We start from the raw sequence: 22,653 nt of genomic DNA, 5'->3' as shown, positions 1-22,653 counted from the left end.
TGCAGCGAGGGAACCACCAGAAGGCCCTCAGCGCTGGACCTCAGTGTCCGGGCTGGATGATGGGGGTGGAGATGCTCCTTCAGGTATACAGGACCGAGGCTGTTTAGGGCTTTAAAGGTCAGACCAACACTTTGAATTGTGCTCGGAAACATTATTATTATTATTATTATTATTATTATTATTATTATTATTATTATTATTTATTGAATTTATATACCGCCCTATACCTGGAGGTCTCAGGGTGGTTCATGGAAAAGATAAACATAAAAGCCCAAATATATATAATCAAAATAAAAACAACCTAATAAACACACACACCCCGAAAAAAACCATGTTTTAAAAGGGCATGGATGTCACATCAGATCAACCAAGGGCCTAGTTAACGTTTTTTGCCTGGTGCCTAAAGGTGTATAATGAACGCACCAGGCAAACTTCCTCTCCAGTGTGAGGTTAGGTTTAATCTTGTGTGTTTTGTGCATGCGTGTGTGTGTATATACACACCCACCCACCCACACACACCGTGTATTTTCCACCATCGTCAACTTACAGATGGCATCAGCTGAACTGGAGTTGTTATTTACAATAGTGTTTTTCCATAGGTTGAGCAACCATTAAGATCAAAGAAAGCAGTTTGGCACAAACTCTTGTCAAAACAACGTAAAAGAGCTGTTGTGGCTTGTTTCAGGATGGCACCGTTGTATAATCTGCCAAGGTACATAACTTTTAATTTTTCTTTTTACATGAGACTCTTGCTATTGCGCTTCAGAACAGTGGGTGTTCTTACCTGACATGCTTTCTGTGACACGATATTGAAAGTTCAGCCAGTTTCTTAAAGTTTCCTGTTGAGCCATATTAGAAGAGCATCATATGTCTTTGTAAAAGAGATGCTCTAATCCTTAATTCTGTTTCTAATGGAAGTAGGTAGAACACAAGACTCGCAGAAGCATTTTGTAAAGCAGTCTTGACAGTATTCAAATAACACACTAGGATCCAAAATTAATTCTAACCTCAACTAGCACTGCAAAAATACATTTCTATTACATTTCATTACCATTTCGTTGCTTTTCTGAATATCAGAAAGTCTTGTATTAATCCTTTGCAGCCCCCAGCTGTTTAAAAACAGTGAACTGCAATCTAAGAAATGTACTTGGAAGTGGGTCATTGAACTCAGTGGTGCCTGCTTTTCAGTAGCCATTCACATATTTTTGAATTGCCAGGCTGCAATATTTTACCCACTTATTTGGGAGTTAGCCCACTGAACTATATGGAACTTACTTTTGAGCAGGCGTCCATAAGATTGTACTGTTGAAACTACCTATCCTTCCCTTTTGCCACTATCCCTTGGCCAGGTATGTGGGCCCAGTTATCTGCTGCTATGTATGGGATGTCTGTATGCACCTCCTATCTTAGGACTGCCATACGTCCGGATTTTCCCAGTCATTACCTGGATTTCAAAGATGGAATTGACATCTGGGGGGCCACTTTGTCCTGGATCAATAAAAAAATTGAGGCTTGCTGGCGTTTTTGTAAAAACTTCCAGGGTGTCCTGGTTTTTGCTTTTTGGAATATGGCAACCCTATTCTATATGTAGGGCAAGCTAGCCCACTCCTTCCTAGACATGAGAGAGTGGATCATGCCTTTAATATTTTAAACACCATTTAATTATTTATCCATTGTTTTAAGTGTGATAGGTTAAGGTCTTAACCCTAAAATTTGGGAGGCTTGTTTTATGAAATATGTTAATTGACAAGTTTCAACTTCTGCAATTACACGTGCATTGTTGTTGTTTTGCATGCTGCATCTCCTCCTGCATATTTCTCCTTTCCTGCCAGCCCTTACTTGGAAATGTGTGGTGCTGGGTAAACAGCTGTGCCATTCCTTGCAAATGAAAATCTCATGCATGACTCCCACAAAAAGTTTCCTAGGGCTGCAGATGTAGGCTGGAGGCCAGCCTGTTCATGCAGTATTCACATAAGAACAGCCTGTTATATCAGGCCCATCTAGTCCAGCTTCCTGTTCTCACTGTGGCCAACCACATGCCTATGGGAGGCCTGCAAGCAGACCTGAATGCAGCCGCATTCTCCCCTCCTGCAGTTTCCAGCAGCTGGCATTCTACTGCCTTCTACAGTGGAGGTAGAACGTAAGCATCAGGGTTAGTAGTCATTGGTCACTATGTCCTCCACGAATTTGTCTAACCCTCTGTCATGCTCCTTCCCCAAAATCCAATTACAGCAGCTCTTATTTGAGAGCAAGGAAGGTATCTTAATTTAGTCTAATAACGGTGCAGGCTCAGCGCTGGGTCCAGAAATCATGATTCCAACATATAAGCAAGGATAGTTTGCATACATTCATACAAGCACAGGTCACAAGACCAGTCCCAGGACTCCACTTTCTACATCCCTCCATTGGGAGAACTGTCCACTTATTTTTATCTGTCCTTCTCCCTGTTATTTAACCTGTCCCTGATTTACAAGAGGATCTCTTGTCTTATTTTACTCAGGCAGTGAGGTAATTTGGTGAGGTACTTTGTCAAAAGCTTTTTGAAGGCCCAAATGCACTATGTCAATTTGATCATCTCTGTCTGTATGCTTGTTGACTCTCTAATAGGTTAGTGAAACAGATATTGCCCTTGCAGAAGCCATGCTGATTTCTGCTTCAGCAAGACTTGTTCCTCCTATATGCTTTGTTATCTTATCTTTAACAATGTTTTCCACCAGTTTTCCCAGAACAGAGTTTAAACTTCGTGGCCTGTAATTTTCAACATCTCCCTGGAATCTCTTTTTTAAAAAAGTGGTGTTGTATATTCTTAAGTAAATAAATTAGCTTTATTGTACTAGCCAAAGGCCATGACACAACCATACAAAAACCATTCGGAAAAGAAATATCTATACGACTATATAACTGTATATAAAAAACAGAGCCACTGCCTGAACCATCAAAATCAAAAAACGCAGATGCACGCATAGATTGAGGACTCCACACAGCATACAATATTTTCCTATTTAGACCTCTGAATGGTGTTGTATTTGCCACTTTCCAATCCTCAGGTATGGAAACTTTGCTTCCCATTACCACTATTTTTGTCAGTTTCTCAGGCTCCCTTCATGCTGAAGTTAGTTCACAGACAGGCAAATATGCCCTACACTAGTGGCCAAAATTGTGGAAACCTTTTGGGGAAAGTGTATTTCTGAGGTTTGATGGCTCATAACACCACTTTTTTTTGTAATACCATGAAATTATATATCAATGGAAAGATAATTTAATGAGGAATGTGATGCAGCAAAGTTTGTTCAATTATCTGTATTCCATCAGAAGTTATAGCCAAATAACCAGAAAAAGGAAGCACAACTTGATTAGGTTGATAGGCAGTAGCTTTCCTTCATTTGAATGTAGCCAATGAGCATGTGTGTTTAGGTGTTAGGAGCCATCAGGTGTTATGAGCCATCGAACCTCGGAAATACACTTTTCCCAAAGGGTTTCCACAATTTTGGCCGCTAGCGTATATGAAGAGAAGCAGGGGCTCTGTTTCTTCTTCTTTCCTAGAGGGAAGCCGAAACCTCTCATTGCACATAATGGCAGGACATACAGCTCTGTGCCTGTCAGTAAAAGAGTTGGGGCTTAAGAATACCCTCGCCCACATATTCAGCTCTTTGTGCTGCACCTAGGGGGGAGGATGGATTGTGCCCAAGATCCTTTTAGGAAACCACTTAGAAATTATTTCAAATAGACCTGATGGTTATGCAAGTGTTACACAGTCCATTCTCTTTGAACCACAATCAGTAATATGTTAATTATACATTTCTTGCATTTTTCTTATTTTAGCTTCCAGGTTGCCTTGGGAAACGGAGAACTCAATATTTGATTATTTATTGGTGGGGCGAAAATGTCTGAAAATGTTTTAACAGTATATTTCAGGATTGCTGAAGCTTTATTGATGTTAATGCAAACCTCTGGTCAAAATTTTGCAGTCCACCCAGATATACCTGCATCTCTCTTTTTTGTGTTTGGACCTATGATTGTTTGACTGGCCTCGGTTGTTTTCATAATTTAGGATGTGTACTGCTGTTTAGTTCCTTGTGATAGTAAATCTTTTTTTAAAAAAAGAATGAAAATGTATTCTCTCCTCAACAGCTGCACACACCTCATCTCATCTTGCTCAGGAGGCATATCTGATCCTCCAGAATGGAGGCTGTAGGTGGCTGCAGAATGGCAGATAAATCCTTAACATTAATTTCCTTAACATTTCTTTGAATCTAAACATTGCTTTTATGGATTAAGTAGGCATAACTAAGTGTGTGATTTCAGCCTCACTCTCTAATTTCTGTTGACATCTACACAATATTTTAAGGAGGGACACAATTTGAGTAACAGCAGAGATGGGGAACAAGAGTCCCAATAATATATGGAATTATTTGTGACTACCCTTCGTGACAATGGGATATCCCCGCTTATGCATACAATTTTGGCATGGTGGACTGCAAACTGTATGGACTTGCTATGTTATGGATATGAATGTCTGTATTTGAGTGTGACATTTGAAGAATTGAACCTTCGTATTTAAGAAGAATCCTAATACTTAGGGTTGTCGTCGTCATTTTTAAAATAATCATGGCCATATAGAATTTGGACAGAATGAGATGAGATGCAAAACTATTAACATAAAATGAGATGTAAAATTATTAACATAAAATGAGATGTAAAATTATTAACATAAAATGAGATGTAAAATTATTAATATATTTTACATATTTAGATAACCTTTGCTCTTAACTGCTTTACTATAATTGTGTTTTTACTGTTAGTTGAAACCTATATGCTTTTCTTCAGACACAAAATTAGCAATTTCTACCTGAGCACCTTCCAACGTGTATGGCTGGAAAAAGTACATGAAAAAACTCAATATGACAGGCTCATACTCACATTAACGGTAATGTAATGGAGAGCCTCTTGTTTACGCACACACTTACTCCTTTCCCAGCCATGATATGATGTCATACAATGAGTTTGTACAATTTAATAAGGGATTCTGATTGGTCAGTCCAAGTTGAAAAAAATAGTAGAAATTCTGGCAGTGAAGCACAAGAAATGAATTAAATAACAATTTATTGTATGCAATAATAAATGAAAGATACATATTCAATGTGTTATGTGTTTCCTAAAAATGACAGTGCTTAAGTTGTATTTGCTGTGAGTGTTTCTTTAAAATGTATTGTTCTCCAGAGGTTCCTAGAAGGTAGTCAGTAGTACCTTTGTGATGACATCCCCTACTGAAGCACACATGCTGAGCTAATCAATCTTCACTTCCTTTAGGAGGAGCACCAGTTTCCCAAACTGGCTCTGCTTCATGAGGCTCTGCCTGATGAGGCAACCGGCCATGCAAATCTGGAGCACATATGAGCCCAGTTCACAAGTGGGCTTCTTCTTACATGCTTTTCTTTCTCTCTTCCTTTATTTTGAGTTATTTCCCCACTCTGACACTTCCTAGAAGGGCTGAGAGGCTCTCTATGAGGATTGAGGCTGGCACTTCAAAGGCCCTAGTTTTCCCACCCTCACTGCAGGTGGAAGAGGGACCAGGCTGCACAATGCTTCATCTCTTTGGTGGCACCCTTTGATCCTTATAGACCCATGGATCACCAGTGATGCCTCACCAAAGTCCAGGAAGAACAAGCTGCAACACATTCCCCTATTCCCAGTTCCAAGTCAATAGGATGGGTTGAAGTCTCTATACCCTTGGTTGAAGGCAAGCAGCAACCGTTTGGGACGTAGGGCTCCCATAATGCAGTTCTGTCCCTGCCTTTGGCAGCCAGTTGCCATTAGCTCCCACCTCAGTTTTTTCTTTTTTTCTTTTTCACTCCTTTTACCTACCTTAGACCTTAAATAGCATAGATAGCTTAGTCTGTGTCTTTTCTCCCTCAATCCATAGCTGTATTTTATTTAACTTCACTTTGCCTTTACTGCGTGGCCAGGAGGAGACCCTCCAACCCCTGGTGACCCCTGGGAGGAATAATGACTCATGACAACATGTTATGGGATTAAAATTGGCCACAACTTTATTAAACTTTCAGATGTAGGGAGACCTTGGCATTGGGCGTTTATCACTCCCAGTCCCCAGCTGGGAATCTGGGGAATAACAGGGTTATCCAAACTGTGTGGGGATTGGGCTGGTTCTGGAAAACGTATGTTTAAGCAGAGAGCCCGCCCCCATTTTGCCGCAACACACGGGAGAGCACTGACAACCTAATGGCGGATGGCCAGTGACTCCCCTCAGCAAAAAAGAGACTTTAAACCCAACAAATTGTAGAACAAACCACACCACACACCCCAAGTGCTCTGAGGTTATTTAGATTCTGTTGTATGTGCAGTAGAATATGCAATGGAATGTAAAGATATGAAAGCTTTTTTCCCATACTCTGTCTATCTATTGTAAGTTACATTCTGTGTAACTTAATTTCCGTCAAACATTGGGGAAATTGCTTTTTATCATTATTTTTATATCACCATCCAAGGATCGATCACAGGGCAGTTTACAATATAAAAACACAAAAATAAATACCATAGTAACAGACAAAAACAATGATCTGGGTTTTTTAAAAAAATATTTACTGACCAATCAGAGGAACACAATTGTACAAAATCCATATGCTTACTAATCATTAACCGCATAAGCTTTTATACTGTATTCCGTTTATCCCTCTTGATCTCACTTTCACCCCCCCTCCCAGGCACCGCTCTATTAACCTGTTCCTCCATGGTTATCAGAAATATTGGATAGAAACAGAGGAATATTCCTTTGAGGAGAAACTAGTTCAGGATTTGGCTGTAAGTACAGATATGGCTGGTCCCAGTTTCAAATGCCCACATTGATCCATATTATCTAATGATATATTTATATCTGTATCTATCTATATTAAAATGTGTATCACTCTTTTCCTATGCCAGAGTTAATGTTCTTAAATATATAAGGTATCAGAAAGAAATAGCCAAGCTGTGCAGTATAACACTGATATATTCTGTGCATCCATGGACACAGCTATGGCTTATGCCAATATCCGAAATTGCTTTTTTATTTTTTAAAAAATATAGTTTGAACTAAAACTTATCATTGTTCTGCTTTGTTCAGCTTGGCAATTCCTATGTTTTAATTAGCATTTTCTTTGAAGGCTTAACACAATTAATGCTTCTTTGTGGTTTGGATTTTGGTTATTGCATAACCCTCCTTTTTATTTTAACATTTCTAAGCTGTTATACAAGTTAATTTGGCTTTCTCCTGATACTCTAATAGAGTGGTATTCTAACGAACTATAAACTTGTATGACAGTATTAAACAACAAAAGTTTCCTTCCATATATTAAAATTGGAATTATTTATGCTTCTACTTCACCTTTTATTAGAACTTAATTCTAATTAAGATAAGTATGTGCATGTATTTCTAAGCTTCAGACAGTTTTAGATGTCTTCTTTTTAACTGACAACCTAAGAAGTGATTTAATTATTGTTTTATTTCTGTGTACATGTAAAATGATTTGTTCCCCTAGCTATCATTAATAGAGGTTTCCATCACATGAATGCAGTGGAGAAACCAAGTAATAGTTTTATTAGTTAATTACCTGTATTAGTTTGTAACCATTTCAACAGTTGATATGAAGTGGTATTAACCTATCACTGTGGGAAAAGTTTACTGACCTAAAATATTCCTTTTCTCTTAAAATACAAGTGCATTTCAGCTGTCCCTGATATAAGCTGCATCCACACTAAGCATTGAGTGAGGGACCACCATTTTGCATTCTTTCACATTTTACAGGGCTCCTCATAACATCAGCATCTGCTTGTAATTTTCCTAGTGCTCCTTCTGCCTTTTTCTTTTCTCACTGCAGAAAGCCTGGGTGCTTTTTAGAGGAATAGAAAAGCAGTGCAATACTTGAGAGTGTAGATACTGCTTTTCCATCTTTTAAAGAGATGTGGTTTTGACATGGATAGTAAAGTTATCAGGCAGGTGAAACTATCATATCTCATCTATCTCTTTGTAGTGGGCCAGTGGCGCAGCTTCATGCTCCAGCACCGGGGGCGGAGAGCAGGTGGGGGCGGGGCTGGCGCACGTCCCGGGGGGCACCACCGGGATCACGCTGCCAGGGGCGGTGGACTCCCCCCGCCCCCCTCTTCCTCCGCCAGTGTAGTGGGCAACATTTTATAATCCCCTCAATTTTTAAATCACTTCTTAAATTAGTACTAAAATCCTTTTATGACTTAAAAAATAATAATACTAAAATGGCAGCAAAAATATGATGCAGTGCTATAACACTACAGCATTGATTTTTAAAAAGAAAAACGTATTTCTAGCCTCTGCAGTTTTAGCAATTTTTGTAGAATTTATATTTCCAGTCTATAATTCCAGTCCGAAACAAACATTTTTGGGAAATTGCATTAATAGCAATGAACAATCACGCTCAAATTAGGTAAGTACCTAATGCTAAATAAATAAATGTTTTTAATTTTCAAAGTATTTCTTAGAATTACCCACCCAACTCCCAGTTCACACAAACAGCTTCTTAAATCTTCTCTTCCACATCCACACCGGATATTCCATGAGAGTTGTCAGAACATAGCAGGATGAACATATAGGGAAATTGCAATAGCTGCAATTGCCTGCAAAGTCAGTTGCAATTCTGTTTGAAGTTTACTGTGGAAGAGCGATGAGTTAATAGTGCTAAGAACCCACCCATAGATTATTTAGCGTGGTGGAAAATATTGTACATAGGATTGTCTTTTAAAGATTGGCTTTGATGCTTTTACAGTTGAGTTGTCAGAGGTATTTGAGAAGCTATATAATTTGCGTGAGAGAGATTATATTATTGTGTTTCTTGGAAGAGGTTGTGTGGATGGTTGTACATAAAACCATGAATCATGGCAAGCAGAGAGAGAAATGGGCTACGCACTTCATTTGTCTGACCTAGGTATGTGTTATGCTTCATATGCTCTGAAGAAAGTGTAATTCTCATGAAAAGCGACAGCATCTAAGGGCTCAGAGACAGCTGCATTCTGCACAGAATAAAGTGCTCCCACCACCATCCATCTCAGATGACTCTGTAGGGTTGACAAAGAAGGCCCAATCCATGCTGTATAGACTTCAGAAATCATGGAATCATGAGCCATAGAACTGATGTGCCATCAGTAGCACCTGTTGGGTTCCAGGGGTATCTAGGCAGGCCAGACAGAACAAATCAGACCCCTGAATCTCATCAAAACCAGTGTTCTCCTATAACTAGTTACATTTCTTTATATACTTTGTTCAAAAACATTTATAAATGTACTGGTGTTATGTTAGAGACGACCTTGTGATTCAAGATGGTTGGTTTGCAAAAGGTTTATTGCATTTTGTTGCATTTCTTTTATTACTCATGTACCCAATATAATTATTGCACAGACTCCCCCGCAAAAAAGTGAGGAGGAGGAGGAAGAAACTGAAAAGCATCCTGATCCTCTTCATCAGATCATTCTTCATTTCAGCCGGAATGCTCTAACCGAACGAAGGTAACTGCACTTTATTCAAAGTTGTATTATAGACCCACCATCTTTTCTGCACCCTAAGTCATCCCCCACTTCCAGAAACAGTTTGATTTGTTTAAAAACAAAAATAAGAACACGATCCATCAGGGAACTGCTCCATTTGCTTGGATGTCCCACATAGTTAGCCCATTGCTATAGTGCTGGAGATGACAGTGGAGATTTCTGTCAACTAGAGGGGAAATGGTGGTCCTTTTTGAGTAGTGTGTGGGAAGATATGTGGGAAGCTATTATTGTTAGGTGTGGGTGTTACTGTGCCACTTTTAAATGGTTTTAATCTTAAATAAGATTAAAGAGTAGAAAGTAAGTCGATTTTAAAACTTTTAAGAAGTATGCCTGTTTAACAGTGAGATTACAACCTTCTCAAAATCCTCTTGTGGGAAGTCAATTTCATACCTGATACGATCGCAGATAATCATCAGCACCATAGAAAATTCGTGGTTGAAATCTCTGGCTGCTTGCAAGCACTTTTAGAGTACAATAGCGGATAAATAAATTCCACTCTTGTGAGGTACACAGATGTATTATTCAGTTGTGAATGCACATGGTAAATATACGTTTTAACAAAGAATTTGACAAAGTTCCTAACCTTATAGGGTTGTAAGATCGTATCATGGGATTGCAAGAAAATGAAAGTCTCTCTGCTTTGATGATTATTGGAACTGCAGTTCACAGATATTATAACTGCTGGCTTTTAAGTCCTCTTCAGAAGCTGTTTTAATAATACTTCCACTTTCTTACAGCAAATTGGAAAACGACCCTTTGTACACTGCATATTCAGCAATGATGGCAATGGTGAGTATCTAATTTCATTGTTAATTCTGCAGTGATGACAAAGGTGATTATGTACCCTAAAACAAATGCTCTAGTTCTTCAGCTGTTTTTTTATAGATCTCTGTAATATGTTTTTATCCTATTGAGAGTTCAGCTGCCTGGTTTTAGTATTACACAAAATTTATACCTAATGTGAAACTATGCCCTTGAAGCAGCTGCTTCTAATTCTATATAAGCTGTTTAAGGGGTACATTTAAGTTTTTGTTTAATTCCTAACTATGTAATTGAAACAGCAAATTACATTTTCTATTTTAGCATTCTTGCTGTTTTCAACAGGTGAAGTTACATAAGTTCTGTTGATAGTTAAGAACTGATCCTGTCCTAAAAAAACTGGTGCCAGAACTCACCATAAACACCTCCCTTGTTCTCTTAGAATGTCAATGGCACCCACCTGAGAGGTGCCAAAACTGAGTTCCCCCTGAAAAAAGCCCTGCTCTTGTCCATCATCAGCACAGTACTCATATGCGAAGGAATTCCCATAAGGCTTAATAGAGCCCCATTTCCCCTCATACCCCCATGACACATGTGCATATTCCATCTTGGAAGCAGAGCGAAACATTCCCTTAGAAGGGACTCATTTCTTGGAGGACAAACAGCTATCCTCTTATGCCAAGGATACTTCTCTGAGGGCTGGACGGATCCTGGTAGTGAGTGATTTGATTATTAAGACCATAAATAGTTGACAAGGTTGTTGTTGTTGCCCGTTGCCTAGGTAGCCTATTAGATAGTGTTTGGGGAGAAGTCAGTGGCTGTGGTGGATGGTTGGCACCAGCTACATAGGAAAATGTAGTTAGGAGGTCCTGGAAGCAAAATTTAGTTGCTGAGTAGGATGCTGAAAGCCAGGACCTCCAAGGTAGCTCTGAAATCTTACCAGTCCAACATATGGGGACAGCTAGAGAGGTGCAGCATTTTAGTCGCAAAGCATGGTTGAGATGATGGTCTTGGGAGGAGGGGTTTGGAATTTTTCAGGCACTGGGGAACCTTCTGGACAAGCCAAATTTGTAAAAAGAAAAAAGGGGGGGAGGACGACCTCCACTTAAACCGGGATCGAAACAGACTATTGATGTTTAAAACTGAAAGATGCCAAAGCAGCTTTTAAACTGATTGAGAGAAGAAAGTCAACAGTGGCCGAGCAGGATCTGATTTGAAACAAATCTTCTGGGATGTAGGAGATAAAATGAAATATTTAAACAGGGGAGATGTAGAATTAGGCATTAGGAGTGCAGGGGCAGTCAGAAAGGCCAAAGCACCACAGGTCAAAATGCAAGTGCCAAAGACACTTGAAGAGAGAGGCTGTATACAAGTGTGCATATGCTTATGCTACAAGCCTCCAAGCCAAGATGGGCGAACTAGAGTGCTCAATCATGGAGGATGGCATTGATATAGTGGGCATAATAGAAACCTGATGGAACTGAGAGAACCAGTGGGTTCTCTGGATATGAGCTCTATAGGAAGGACAGGAAAGGACAATACTGGAGGTAGTGTTGCTTTGTCTGTCAAATACAGCATTTAGTCCAGCAAGCTAGAAATCCCCAAAGGGACAGACTTCTCGCAGAATTGTTGTAGATGATGATATCGGGTCCCAAGAGTAATTTAGTACCGGGGTATGCCTCATTTGCAATGCCCACATTTGGAGAACTCATTGCTTCACCTCAGAAAGTTCTCATTGCTTCACCTCAGAAAGATATCGTAGAATTGGAAAAGGTTCAGAAAAGGGCAACCAAAATGACCAAAGGATTGGAGCGACTCTCTTGTAAAGAAAGATTGCAGCCTTTGGGACTCACGATATGATAATCTTTATTGTCATTGTCCCATACAGAGCAACGAAATTGAAAAAAATCTACATCAGACATTCAAAAACCAACAAGCCTGCTATCCCAACTATCCCAGCCTGGTTAACCCCTAAAAACTCTGATACCCCGTAATTGAATACAGTATGCTCACATAGATATTATCTTACACTGCATTTAAAACCAAAATCGCATTTGGATAGAAACTGTTTCTCAGACGGCTTGTCCTAGTCTTTATAACCCTGTACCTTCTTCCAGAAGGCAGAATATTAACAATAAAAGTTAATAAAAGGATTCAGGACATGGAGAAAGTGTGAAGAGAAACATGTTAATCCATGTCTTGTAACACGGGGACTCGTGGGGGGGGGGAAATGAAGCTCATTTTGGGATATTCAGGACAGATAAAAGAAAGTACTTTTTTTACGCAGCACATATATGAAACTCACTCTTCCGGGAAGCAGTGTTGGTCACCAACTTGGATGCCTTCAAAGGATTAGACAAATTCATCGAGGATAAAGCTGTTAAAGGCTACTGGTCATGATGGCTATGTTCCATCTCTGCTGATAGAAATGAGCCTTGCAGATGATAGAGTGCTGTTGCATTCAGGTCCTGTCTTTGTGCTTTTCACAGGTTCCTGGTTAGTCACTGGGAGAACAGGCTGCCAAACTATATGGGCCAGTGGCCTGATCCAGTAGGCTATTATGTTATATTCACCCAGACCTTGTTCCTTTGCTTGGCCAATGAATGAATGCTTGAAGCTTGTGAGGAGGAGGAGGGAAAAGGGACTTTGTTGTGTTTTATGGGAATAATATTTATTGGCAGACCAACTTAAAAACTGTTAATCAGATGAAAGACATCGTCAGGTTTAGAATACTGATTTAGGGCTTGAAAATAACCTCAGGTTTGGAAAGTTGCTAAAGATAGAGAATGACCATTCAGAGGAAATACTGATATATATCAGGCTTGATAGCATTATGATAGGAGACACAATTGAGCATTCCCAGGTAGAATGAATTCTGTGAATGGCTGTTGCCATGGGGATCAGAGAACACTGAGAGAGAAACCAACTGAAACAGAACCCTAAATGAGGGTTGGTTGGAAGATAGCTGGCTTTTGTACACAGTTGGGACACTTACTCTGAGCTGCTAGGGATCTTAGCCTAATGTGGTATGAAAAGAAAATATAATTACTGGAAGCCAGTTCATAAATTGAAAAGTGGAGTACCTGAGGCCAGTTGATAATACTGAGTTGACTTTTAGGACCAGCACCTCTGGAATATTTGTTTGGTTTGGCTGGAAAGACTGGGGATAAATCACTGTGTATAACTGCAAGTACAACATGTGAGAAAATGGGAAAGGGATGGGAAGAGCAGGTGTAAAAGTTTTAGCCCTTTCTGATACTTCCACTCTCTTTTTCGCTGTCCACACCACGAAAAGCATCTCTGTCTGCCATACACTTTTCTTGTCTGGGTACTTTACAATCATTGGTTAGGATGTGGGTGGGTGAGTTGGGGAAAATCTATATAATTTCTGGCAAGGTTTGAAGATTTAGAATGAGCACGATGTTTTATTCCTCTTGTGGGTTCTGGGTAGGAGGAAATGGTTCCCATATGTGCCTGCCTTCTAAGAAATTCAACAATTTGTTAATGCATGTCTATAACTGTATTCATTGCCTGAGTCCTCTGTATGTGAAAGTCAGAAACAATTTTTGGAGAAAGGTTTAAGACTCTGCTTGGATATATTAAACCACTCTTTGACTTTACCTGCTCATTCAAAACAGTATAACCAAATAAATGTAAAATAGCACAGTTTAATTCAATCTGAACCTATTTCCTTCTAATGAGAAAAGAGCTGTCAGAGTGGAGAAAGTGATGATGATGAAGAAGAAAAAGAGAAGACATTTGAGGTGAGTTAACTTTTCTTAAAGTATAAACCTTTTGCCTAATGAGCTAGAGTAATGTGTTATTCAAACTTACCAGAAGTTAGAAAGTTTACTTAAACTCTCCCTGAGAACTGCATACATATTTATGAATGTCATTATGATAATATTTTCAGTTACTGCAAACAATGTTTGAGATTGATCCTGCCTGCATTTTTTAAGATTTTTCCTCTTACCTTCTCTCCTACACTTCATTTTTTCCTACCTTTTGTTCCATACACCTGGAAAAGCTTCTTATCTTTCTTTTAAATTCAAATTGTTCCTACCATAGCTTTTATTTCATGCACATTATTACTCCAGTTGCAAGCGAAGTCTCATTATACAAAAGTGTTATGGAAAACTATTATAAAAATAAATACCAGATGTTGCTGCACTAGGGTTATTATTTGTCTGATGATCCAATTCACAGCTGATCTAGTCCTGTTGATTATGGTTTAATGGGATTGTGGGTAAATCTGTAAAACAGTGAGTTTAATATTTTTTTACTCTTACTCACCTTTTGGCTACTAATGGCAGATACCATTATATGTCAAGGAAACACAAATACTTCTGTCTGTATCTTCTCTCTCAGGAAAAAGAAATGGAAAAGCAAAAAACTCTTTATCAGCAATCTCGACTCCATGAACGAGGAGCAGCAGAGATGGTATTACAGATGATTAGTGCCAGTAAAGGTAGCATTCCGTAAAATGTTATATATTCATTTGTTTCTTTGGAAATATATTCCATTCTATCTGAAGGCCACAGAGGAGATGATAGTTGCACATTAAACATACTAACGTTAGAAAAACCAAAACACAATAATAAATGACCACGCCATCCATGTGGGACCTGCAAGAATATGTTGTACTGTAGAGCGCTCCTGTTTCTATCTGGCTGGCTTTTACTTTACTCTATTTCAGGATTCTCTGTTCTATTCCCCACCCATTGATTTTCCTTCCCTGCTCTCCAACAGTCAGTCAGCTTTCTGTGGCAGCTAGACATGCTCAGTCCTCATTGGGCTCTTTGGAATGGCTTCCTCCTGAGGATTCTTCTGAATAACAAATTGGACTCCTGCACCTTGACACATCCCCCTAGTAAATGGGGGATTTGACTAAATAAAGACCAGTGCTTAGATTCATTGCTATGAATATATATGATCTGCTTTACTTTAAAGATTGTTATAGTGACATTCACTTCAGCTTTACTTCAGCTCGAATCAAAGGAGTTGTGTGTGTGCACTAAAGTACAACAGTTCCACATATAGCAATGCTTTTAAACATTAAAAACTTTGAAAAGCATCTCAGGATGTGGAGTAAGGTGCTGCTGCTTAGAAATGTTTTTTGATAGTAATTAATTATAAAATTATTCTGTTCTTGATTGACAGGTGAAATGGGACACATGGTAGTTGAAACTTTGAAACTTGGTATTGCTGTTCTAAATGGAGGAAACTCAGTTGTTCAACAGGTGGGCCATATTTGGATGTGATAGATCTGTATGCATGTTACTTTGATTTTGCTAATGTTTTACTGTTAAAAGCATTGAGAAGTTGAATTACTACTGAGGAGAATTCAGTTATGTTTGGAGAATGAATTTTTTTTTACGGAAAATTCTCTTTCTTTTTGCTTATGTCAAGTAAATTGGCAAATTCTTTACGCAAATCTCTTATTCTTTTGTTCAACCTTTCTTTTTCAGAAAATGTTGGACTATTTGAAGGAGAAAAAAGATGCTGGATTTTTTCAGAGTCTTTCCGGCTTAATGCAATCTTGCAGGTAAAGTCATAAAATACAACGATCTACTTCTATCAGCATGCCTATTTGTATGTACAAGCTGGACATTTCCCTCTCTCCATGTAATCTCTTCCAAGTGATATAAAAATGCCAATGTGATGTGGGATTTAAATGCTAGTATGAGAGATAGCTATTGGCCAGCAACAATTCCTGCAATTGTGATATCTCCCCATTGTGATGACCAGAATCAATTATGGCTATATTCATGAATTTGCTGCTTCAGACATGATTTTTCCATGTAAACTTATAGTTGTGGATAACTGGCTAGTATTTTGCATAGAAAAATATTAGAGGCAAACTAGAAACTGACAGCTGTTCATTACCATGAGAAACCATGATTTATTGCAACGGAAATGAAACATGGAGCTAACTTTTTTCAACAACCATAGTATAGGTTAACCACAGTTTAGGGTTTAGAAATAATGCTAAACTGTGGTTAATCAAAAATGGAAGTGAAAGCTTTTGATCTTGTAGCTATGTCAAAGGAGGAAGAGAGAATGGGGAGGTTGAGGCTAAGCGCAGATTGTTTTCTTTACAAAAAAAGAAGACATTTCTCATGACATTCAGTGACAGCTAAGGCGTTGTTTATGTATTAGAACTCAAGGATATTCTTGACATAGTTTAGACAGTAAATTGCCCCATCCCAAATATTAATAATGTTAGTTGAATATATCTCTTAATTTGCTTTAATATTACTTGCAAGTAAATAGATTAGAAATTGTGACTTTATACAGTTTCATACTTTCAACACATTTCAAAATGGAATCAGTAATATTTGCTCATTGCATCAATATGTATCTCATACTGTGTATCTGTGTGGATAACAGTATACACAGTGGTCATAATCATTGGCCACATGGATGATCTCGTGGCACTACTGTAACTGTAGATTAGGCATACTGCAAAAAGGCTGGGCCGGGCGATGGAGCAGCAAAAAAAGCAAATGCGATTATAGGGTGCGTCAACCAAGTATAGTGGCCCAATTGAGGGAAGTAATAGTACTGCTCTACCCTGTATTGGTCGGTCTTGTGTTTAAGAAGTTTAAGAAGCATATTGACAACCTGGAATGTGTGCAGAGGAGGCCCACCAGGATGTTCAAGGGTCTGAGAACCAAGTCTTACGAAGAATGGTTGAGGGAGTTGGGTATGTTTAGCCTGGAGAAGATAAGACTGAGAGGTGATATGTATGGTAGCTATCTACAAATATCTGAAGGGCTCTCACATGGAAGATGGAGCAAGCTTGTTTTCTGCTGCTCCAGAGGCTAGGTCCCATACCAATGGATTCAAATTACAAGAAAGGAGATTCTGACTAAACAAGAAGAAAGTTATGTCCAGTGTACGCTACAAATTGTCCTAGATGCTTTTGTACCATAACACCCCTGCTTTACCTACCTACCACTCCTAGGTAATATATTGATACTTATCGTGATCAAGGAATGTGTGCATGAACTTGCATTTTTCTCAGAAACTGCATCCATTAGGTTATAAGTGTTACTTAAAAAGCAGTGAGAAGATTTGGTACATGCACTTTTTGCCCCTCTGACTTCTCATACCAAATCCCCAGAGAGCTTTCTCATCTGAGGCGAATTTAAAGAGCAGCGTAGTCTTTATTCTTATGGGTATAATATAAAACATTTCCTACCAGAGGTGAGACACTTCTCCTGTCTTTGCTGGAGTCCTTGACTATCTGCTATTACATTTCCCTTCTCCAGTGTAAGGCTTTTTCCTTTGGAGCCAGGAGGGCTTGCTAGCCATTGCACCTTTGAGTATTACTCTCAAACACTTGGAAACCCTCAAGGAAGTTTATCAAGTGTTTGATTCTGACACTTGAGACACGCAGTTGAAAATTTAGTTGACAACAGAGACATGGTAATAACAGAAAGAGTTGGGGGGGTATATGTTTCTTGTCTTTATGGTAGAGATGTTATATCAAATCTGGGTGCTGTAGGTTGTTACTGAAATAAATATTTGCTTATCCCCCCCTCAAAATTGTGTTCACTAACATTTACCCAGTGTGGCCTAATTCCAAATAAATGGGCCTTAGACTGCACTTCTGAACAACCTTATCTAGGAATAAGTCCTGTTGAACTCAGTGATTCTAACCTATGAGAAGAATGCAAAGAATTGCTCTGTTAGCACAGTAATTGTACACTATCCTAATCCCCTCATCTTTGCATGGGGGCTAAGATATGGCAGATGCTTTGACAGCCTTGCTTGTGGGTAGCTCTGCAGTTACAAAGGTTCCTGCTGTTGGCTGGCTGTTCCCCAGCTACCGCTGGCAATAGGGTCAGGATGTCAGAAGTTTTAGATCCAGTGGATCCAAAGTCCCAGGGAGCCCCTCAGCTACCCCAGCCTGGAGCTGGCACAGTATTTTCTTTAAACAACAACACCCAGCCTCCTCCTGCCTTGGCCAGCATAAGCAGTCACAACGAGATCCAGCAGGTCTGCCCTGCTGCTCCATAGCCAGAGATTCAGATTCTTCTGTTAATTTGATATTTAAAAGTGTGTGGGTTTCCTAAGAATATTATGTCTTCACCAAATGGTGGTAATTATAATGGAAAAGAAGCCAACTTCAATGTGATTCGAAAGAGTGAAGAGGAAACTTGGACCCCTTACAGATCAGTGAGGTCATCCACCATCTTCGGTAGTGCTAAAATTTCAACCGTCACCTTCCCCCTTTGAAAACCTTTATAACTCATTTTTACTGTTTGTATGTTTTGCTTGTTGTATGCCAGCAGTTCAGGGTTTCTGTTGCTATTAGATACAGCAATCCTTTCTGAATTGTCTTTTTCTTGAAAAGTGTTCTTGACTTGAATGCCTTTGAGAGACAAAATAAAGCAGAAGGCCTTGGAATGGTTACTGAAGAAGGAACACGTAAGTATACTCATACTTCTAATTCACATAAGGATTACACTTCATTTCCCCCCTTTTAATACCAAATCGGTTGGGTCTTTTGAAAGCTTCTTCTGTTGATAACCTTGTTAAAATAATGTAGCATTATACTATTATGGTTTTTTTATAATTTTCCTAGAGAAACAGTTAAACGAAAGATATTGTGTAACTTATAACTTGCTTATCCTATATTATTATTATTTTTCTTTGATCCACAGTCATCGTACGTGAGCGTGGTATGTTTGGGTTTACAGCTTTTGATGCTATTGTGTGTTGCAAACAGAGAAAGAAATCTTCTTTAATTGCATCTTTCCAGACACCCTTTAGGTTTAGTTTCATGGTCTGCAGCCGGTTGCGTGTTGAGCTTGGAGAATCAAGTTGATGCTTAATTAAAGAAGTGTCTTTCATATTTAAGGCATGGTTTGATAATGACTAACCATTTCCTATTAGATCTTTAGTCCTGTAGTTTTGATCATGAATGCTTTGGAGTGCTAAATATTTGGCTTTGCTTTTTTCTGTTTCATAGTTTATTTTTTATCATTCTCTCCAGTACATTTCTTTTTTAAAATTACTGTAAATCAGCTTACAGTATTTGCTTTTTATTGAAATCACTTAGTTTGAAGGATGCTGTTGGAAGACTATCTGTTTTGCATGTTTTGGAAATGACTGATGATTGCATAATTCATTGTACTGTATATTTTCAAGGTGAGAAAGTACTACAGAATGATGAGTTTACTAAAGATCTGTTTAGATTTTTACAACTGCTGTGTGAAGGTCATAACAATGGTAAGTGTTCTGAGAAATTTATTGTTTCATTGAAATCCTTCATTGAAAGGACTAACAATACAATATATTTTTCATTTAAACTGATTTTCGGTCCTTTAGCATAGAGAATTAATTAATCAGTTTCTCAGATAAAATGGTACCTCAGAATTCTCAAAAAATATTTTTAACATATAGTAGTTGTTTCTAACTGGAAATCAAATTGCCATTTTATAAATTATGCATATTTTAAGTGGCAAAATAATCTGTGTAGGAGGAAATGCAAATGCTATTTCTGATAGCTCTTGCTTAAGAAAGAATGCTGCCTTACTATTAAGAATGTTTCTGTGGTTGTATCCATCAGCTACAGTTACTGAGAAATTCAGATTTTTCATTTTCTATATCAGGGGCAATGTGGACTCCAGCTCCCGTAATCCCCAACCATTAGCCATTCTGGTTGATGTCGAAAGGAGTTGAACCCAAGCACATCTGGAGGGAACCACCTTGCCCACCGCTGTTCGATAGGAACACAAATATAGAACTACTGTAATAATATTTCCATAGCTTGCATTTACTCACCACCTTTTATTTTAATTTTCAGATTTTCAGAACTACCTGCGCACTCAGATGGGCAATACCACCACAGTTAATATTATTATTAGCACAGTTGATTATCTTTTGCGTCTTCAGGTAAGTTGGAGGGTTATTTTAATTTCACTTCCTACTTTAGAAAGTCTCCATATTGAGATAGATTTTGGGGTTTCACTACTGTCGCTGGTTCTGTTCTCCACTTTTCCTAAAGAGCTCCCATGACACTGGGCCAGTTAGCATGGAACCATCCAACACAAATATAATTATTACTGTATTCAAAACAGAAATTCAAAAGAGGGTTACATTGAGTTTACATGCAAACTCTCTTAGGGATTATTGTAGAGCCTAGGGGCTTGAGAATCAACAAGATTCTGATGATGCTTATCAATGTGGATGTTAAGGCGAAATTGATATCTATATTGAAGAAGTAATGACATTTTGTCTATCACAAATATATTGTTGTTACAGCCATGCACCTTCAGCAGCTGTTTGTGGTTATCTTATAGTATTGTGCCCCTGCATGTGATTTAGTTGGAGTGAGATCCCATTGCTCTATCCCAGCTTCTGCCAACCTAGCAGTTCAAAAGCACACTAGTGCAAGTAGATAAATAGGTACTGCTGTGGTGGGAAGGTAAACTGTGTTTCTGTGCGCTTTGGCTTCCTGTGTTCCAGTGTGCCAGAAGCGGATTAGTCATGCTGGTCACATGACCCGGAAAGCTATCTGTGGACAAACGCTGGCTCCCTTGGCCTGAAAAACGAGATGAGCATTGCACCCCATAGTCGCCTTTGACTGGACTTAACCATCCAGGGGTCCTTTACCTTTTTCTTTAGTTGGAGTCCAGCAACACCTGGACTGTCATTGGTCCCATGCCACACTTGCCCTGTCCAGTCTAGAGGCATAGTGACTGAGAAAAGTGAATTTAAAGGTTTTTTATTCCTCAATGGTGTTTGCAGTGGGTGTGAGGGAGAAATAAGGCCACAACTTTACTAACCAAGCTTCCATCTGATATGGAACTGATTAGAACTGCTGAATAGATTCTCAGCGGTTACTGTCATCTTTGAGCAACTCTCAGAAGAGAAAGAAAAGCCAACCCTTTGGCAATGTTGATTACCTCTGAAGTGGGCAGTTTCCTGCAAATGCAAACCTATACTCAGAAGAAAGCCACGTTGAATTTAGCGGGCAATGTTCCAAGGGAAGTTGGTATAGGATTCTAGTTTGAGATTAGCTATACGAACTTTTTCGAAAGTTGATAAGAAACTATGGACTTGCAGGTTAGGGTGGTTTGAATGTCTCATAGACAGGGTGCCCTTATGGATAGGGTGCCCTTGTGCTTGCAGGTTTCGCAGAAGCATATGGTTGGCCACTGTGGAAACAGAATGCTGGACTAGATGAGCCATTGGCTTGTTATGATTTTATGTTCTGATATCAAATGCAAAGGTAGCTGTGTTGATTCATAGGTATTATAGATACTATGTAACATATTAGTCCAACAAGGAGGATATTGAAGTAGGGGATTAAGTTAATCTCTCGCAGCTAAAGATAAACTATGACCCATTTCTTTATCCCTTGTTGAAGGGGTTGGATCATTGCTTGGTTAAGCCACTGCTGAAAAGAGCAGATACCCTTCAGTCATGCCCTGAAACCACCCTGTTCTCCCAAGTGTTTGATGACTAAAAATATCAATATGCTTATTTATTTGCTGTCTATACTGTTGCTGTTCTGCATATGTTTATTATTCGTTTGTGCTTGATTATAAAATCTGAGCATTTATCCTTTGGCTAATGGCATTTTCCATAGATATATATTTTTATATTTGATGCAGTTTGATTAGGCCCTCACAAAACGTAGGGGGAAAACCCACCTATTGTTTATTCTTAGGAATCAATCAGTGACTTCTACTGGTACTACTCTGGAAAAGATGTCATTGATGAATCTGGACAACGTAATTTCTCTAAGGCATTGGCTGTGACCAAACAGATTTTTAATTCACTTACTGAATATATCCAAGTAAGTAGCCCGTCGTTTCTCTATGCTTCATGTTGTGTACATGGGTGTGTATGTGAAAGTACTGCATGGATTATAAAAGCAACAGGTCTGCCCAGGCTGTGCTCAGTAGAATTTCACGGTCACCAGCTGTAGAAGAGGCTCTCTATATACAATGGGGGGGATATCTGCAGACAAATGATTCACAGTGCTTGATTCTAACTGTGTCTCTTCCACAATACCCTTGATGAAAGGGAAAGAAAACATAGACATTATATGTCTTTAGTCGCCTGCTGGGTCCCCTTGCAGGAATGCTGCTCCTTCTGACCAGCAGCTTAGATCAGAAGTGTAGCAAGAATCCATTCTTGTGGCCCAGTAGTTAGCAATGATTTTGTAGTGCAAACGGTCACCCCTAGAGTGATCAGCCCACACCTTCTTATATATAGGGCTCACATTCAGAAAGATTTGCAGATAGTTTTCCTGCTGCTTCACACTCCGCCAACATATTTCCTCTCTGCATGACTTCTGTTGTGTCT

At 39.0% G+C, this 22,653-nt stretch overlaps 1 protein-coding gene and 1 long non-coding RNA gene across 2 annotated transcripts in view; one reads left to right on the top strand and one right to left on the bottom strand.

The window, feature by feature from the left end:
- Positions 1-22,653, bottom strand: part of LOC310767021 — a 962,895-nt gene that overhangs the window by 422,610 nt on the left and 517,632 nt on the right. The window lies entirely within an intron of this gene.
- RYR3 (ryanodine receptor 3) overlaps positions 1-22,653 on the top strand; it is a 265,223-nt gene that overhangs the window by 218,885 nt on the left and 23,685 nt on the right. Inside the window, exons 76-88 of the mRNA XM_083607824.1 lie at positions 600-712; positions 6,723-6,819; positions 9,422-9,528; positions 10,305-10,356; positions 14,034-14,090; positions 14,695-14,794; positions 15,487-15,566; positions 15,795-15,871; positions 18,689-18,762; positions 18,999-19,016; positions 19,486-19,566; positions 20,144-20,232; positions 22,013-22,141. Coding sequence (XP_083463950.1) covers positions 600-712; positions 6,723-6,819; positions 9,422-9,528; positions 10,305-10,356; positions 14,034-14,090; positions 14,695-14,794; positions 15,487-15,566; positions 15,795-15,871; positions 18,689-18,762; positions 18,999-19,016; positions 19,486-19,566; positions 20,144-20,232; positions 22,013-22,141 — 1,074 coding nt within the window. The remainder of the gene's footprint in view (positions 1-599; positions 713-6,722; positions 6,820-9,421; positions 9,529-10,304; positions 10,357-14,033; positions 14,091-14,694; positions 14,795-15,486; positions 15,567-15,794; positions 15,872-18,688; positions 18,763-18,998; positions 19,017-19,485; positions 19,567-20,143; positions 20,233-22,012; positions 22,142-22,653) is intronic.

This window comes from Podarcis filfolensis, assembly GCF_964270895.1.
Source record: "Podarcis filfolensis genome assembly, chromosome: 1".
NCBI lineage: Eukaryota > Metazoa > Chordata > Lepidosauria > Squamata > Lacertidae > Podarcis > Podarcis filfolensis.
This window is presented reverse-complemented; position numbering and strand designations above follow the sequence as displayed.